Here is a 3,385-nt window from a genome sequence, read left to right as displayed (position 1 = left end):
TATGGAACAATGCCAACTTGAGAATAATTGAACAAATTTACAAAAATAAAATAAAATAAAATTGTGATTAATGGGAAAAGAAAAGGACACACCACAAATGCTAATGAGCCAAAAAGTTGTCAATTGCTAAAAGAATTCTATGAATAACCTAATAGATTCATAGTTGCCATAAGAAAGATAAGATTATAAAATAATTGGACCAATACATTTTTCAAGCTTTAAGATGTGACATAGCTTTACAAATTCATCAATAAATTACTCGTACTTGCAAATAATCCGTAGTTTTACGAGTACTGGTGACAATTATGCCTCTGAATTAATTAATTTTTCTAGAAAAAAGTCGTGAACAAAATAATTCATATATAATTACATTACACTTTTTTTTCTTCTACTGTCTAATTAATATTCAAAATATGCTCCAAAAAATTATTTAGTCATCTCATCGACAAAATAATTGAAATATAAACCAAATTTCTTGGTTTAAAGATATAGTGCATGTACTTTTATAAACTGGATCCATGTAAGTTGAATTGGGATAATTAAGTTATATATCCATGCAAGTAATAGTACCAAAATGAGTAAAATACCACAAGAACTATGCAATTTTATATTTGTGCTTAACAGAGGATAAGTTTCATCTAGTGGACCCTTAATGTTAACTAAAGTAAACATACAAACAATCCCGTCTTTGAGAATTTTGTTAAATAATGATAAAGAATCTAAAGAGAGTTGACATGAGAAGACCCCACACTTTTCAATTGAACATGTGATACCTTTGTATTTCTGGATCTGCATCAAGAATAACAGGATTCTCATTAAAAAAAACTTGAAGTTTTTTTGGCTCAAAATATAAGTAATCCTCGTATGTAACAATATAATTTTTTTTTTTCACAATAAAAGTGAATGAACTGCCAGGAATTTGTGTGTATTATTAACAATGGAAAAAAGAGAATTATGATACTAAAGAAAAGTTAAAAGAAAGAAACTGCTTATAATTACCGGTGGATTGTAGAAACAATCTAATGTGGGGGTCAACTGCATGGCCAAAAGTCTTATATATTGGGTCATAGTAAGCATTGCTGAAACTCACAAAAACATGACATAGGAATTAAAATGACATAAGATATTGCAAGGAAGAAAAGTTGAGGATTACATATATATGATTGGAGAACAATACCTCGTATATTCATTTTGCACATGATAAGGATTAGCATCAACATTATTGTCCAGATTTTGCATTCCTGCATTCTCAAGTGCATTGTGTGGTTGTTGGAATGCAGGACTTGCATTAGCACTTTGTCCTAGAGGTGAATTGATCTGCAACAACAAAAAATAAACCAAATAAAAGAACCTCAAAATCCCATCATGGGTTAATATACTTTATGCCACAATTGTATAAGAGACACAACTAAACCCAAAAAGAGAAAAAAAAATTCAATTAAATGTAATTTATTAAAATGACCACAAAGATACGTATTAATTCCATCTACACAACTTATTATGTCTTGAAGATATATGAATACGGGGCTTACCTCTCTGAAATTCCTTACTGCTAAGTTAGAATCTTCTCTGGTCACCTCCTTTTCAAGTTCCATAATTCAAGTTTCATGTGTTAGAACCCCAGGCTCAATATTTTAGTAGTAATTTCATGCTAGCATTAAGGGTTTAAAAAGATAAAAAGTGATTTAGAAATTTTTTACCCTTCCAATTCGCAAGTTTTGTTGAAGAAAAATAGCATTAGATGGACCAACTGAAGAAACCATTTGTGTAGCATTATGGCCGTTGAGAATTGAATTTGAAGGAGCAGCCCTATATATTATAAATGTATAACATGAACATGAAGTCTTTAAGCTTAACTTTTTTATAATTTCAACTCAAGTTATTTTTGTCATCAACTAGATCTTATAAAGAGAACGAGATAAATAAATAAAAAATATGTAGAACAAATTATAAGGAATCAAACTTATACTCACAATTTTAAGTCTTACAACTTAACTTTATGAAATAGGGATAAACTTATGTAGTGAAATAAAAAAAAATATTATATTTAACAACAAAACATAGTTACAATTCTCTATATATAGTTGGTATTATTTTACAATCAATATTAGAGTTTTATCCCAACAATATACATAAATGTATATAACTAAAATCTGCATTAAATATAAATTCATATTAATGAGATAAAATTTCAATTTTGATTGATGAAAAATATTAATTAAATTTAAGGAATTACATATATAAATTTTGTCCCGTCAAGAAATGTAAATAAAAGTATGCATGATTATTAGTTAGAGAGACTAATATTATATTATGATAATTATGACCCCAAATGTATTAAGTTGTTGGGCCACACACATAATATGGACTTTAAATACTACTCATGAATTGATAATGATAAGTCATTCATTTGACAAGGAGAATGATTTGGTCAATGAAAGCAATAACCATTCAATATGCTTTTTAAATAATATTCCTCCTAAACAAACTTAACTGGTTAGATATAGGATAAGTTCAACAAACATTTTTGGTTAACCAAGTTGAATATGTTTCCTTAAATATATTCTAGGTTGCCAAATTAAAGCTAAATTAATTCAAAGTTTCAAACGATTGTACTTGAGAAACTTTGAACTAAACTAAATCATAAATAACCTAAAGTAAATTCTTACATTATAGAGAAAGATTCAACATGTATTGTTTTGTCATGTGATAACCCTATTTGCATTAGATGAGGCTACTTGATATGTTTGTATCCCCCATTAATTGTTTAGATCCAGTTAAATTGAGAATCAATATCATTAAAATGATGGAACAACTATAAAAATGAAACCTTTATAAATAGATCAACAACATACAATCTAAATTATCAAGTTAAACTATTGACTCCTTTGTAAAAAATTTAGACAAAACATATGTGTTATGAGAGAAATTAGTTTCCTGCTATAGTCAACAACTTAATTACGAAGAAAATATAATTTCAAAGTGAAAAACATGGAATTTTGTATGTTAATAAAATTTGTGACTATATTTTGGTTATATAATTACAAAATTTAACTTTATCTGATAATTATTTGATAACACAAGCATTATGATCATAGAATAACTATTTGTTGGATACACACTACATGTATTTTTTACTGAAGACAGTTTTGTTTGAACTAGGCCACTAAAACTATTTTGAACACGTTAGAAAAGTTTTGATTATTTAATAGGAAAAAAATTCAAAGCATCATGTCCTTTCTTATGATTATTTTTATCACCTCAAACAAGAAAGTTGTCATAGTGTTTGAGTTACAGAAATTGACAATAAGCAATAGAGCTAAAGAGAATTGAAGCAATCTTAAAACACACATGGGAAAAAGACATAGAGGAAAAAAATATATTC

The 3,385-nt window shown here is 27.4% G+C and overlaps 1 protein-coding gene across 1 annotated transcript; it reads right to left on the bottom strand.

Annotated features, from left to right (window-relative positions):
• Positions 1 to 584: 584 nt before the first annotated feature.
• Positions 585 to 3,161, bottom strand: LOC145951824 (uncharacterized). The gene is made up of 5 exons (XM_083063909.1): positions 1,701 to 3,161; positions 1,533 to 1,580; positions 1,178 to 1,317; positions 1,000 to 1,079; positions 585 to 789 (listed from the first exon to the last, which is right to left on the bottom strand). Exons 1-5 carry the CDS (start codon positions 1,761 to 1,763, stop codon positions 755 to 757), a joined length of 366 nt encoding a protein of 121 aa, XP_082920035.1. The 5' UTR covers positions 1,764 to 3,161; the 3' UTR covers positions 585 to 754.
• Positions 3,162 to 3,385: the final 224 nt, after the last annotated feature.

The sequence above is a fragment of the Cajanus cajan genome, chromosome 9, assembly GCF_000230855.2.
Source record: "Cajanus cajan strain Asha chromosome 9, NIPB_CcT2T_4, whole genome shotgun sequence".
In the NCBI taxonomy this organism is placed as follows: domain Eukaryota; kingdom Viridiplantae; phylum Streptophyta; class Magnoliopsida; order Fabales; family Fabaceae; genus Cajanus; species Cajanus cajan.
The sequence above is the reverse complement of the archived record's forward strand: the minus strand, read 5'-3'. Positions and strand labels throughout refer to the sequence as shown.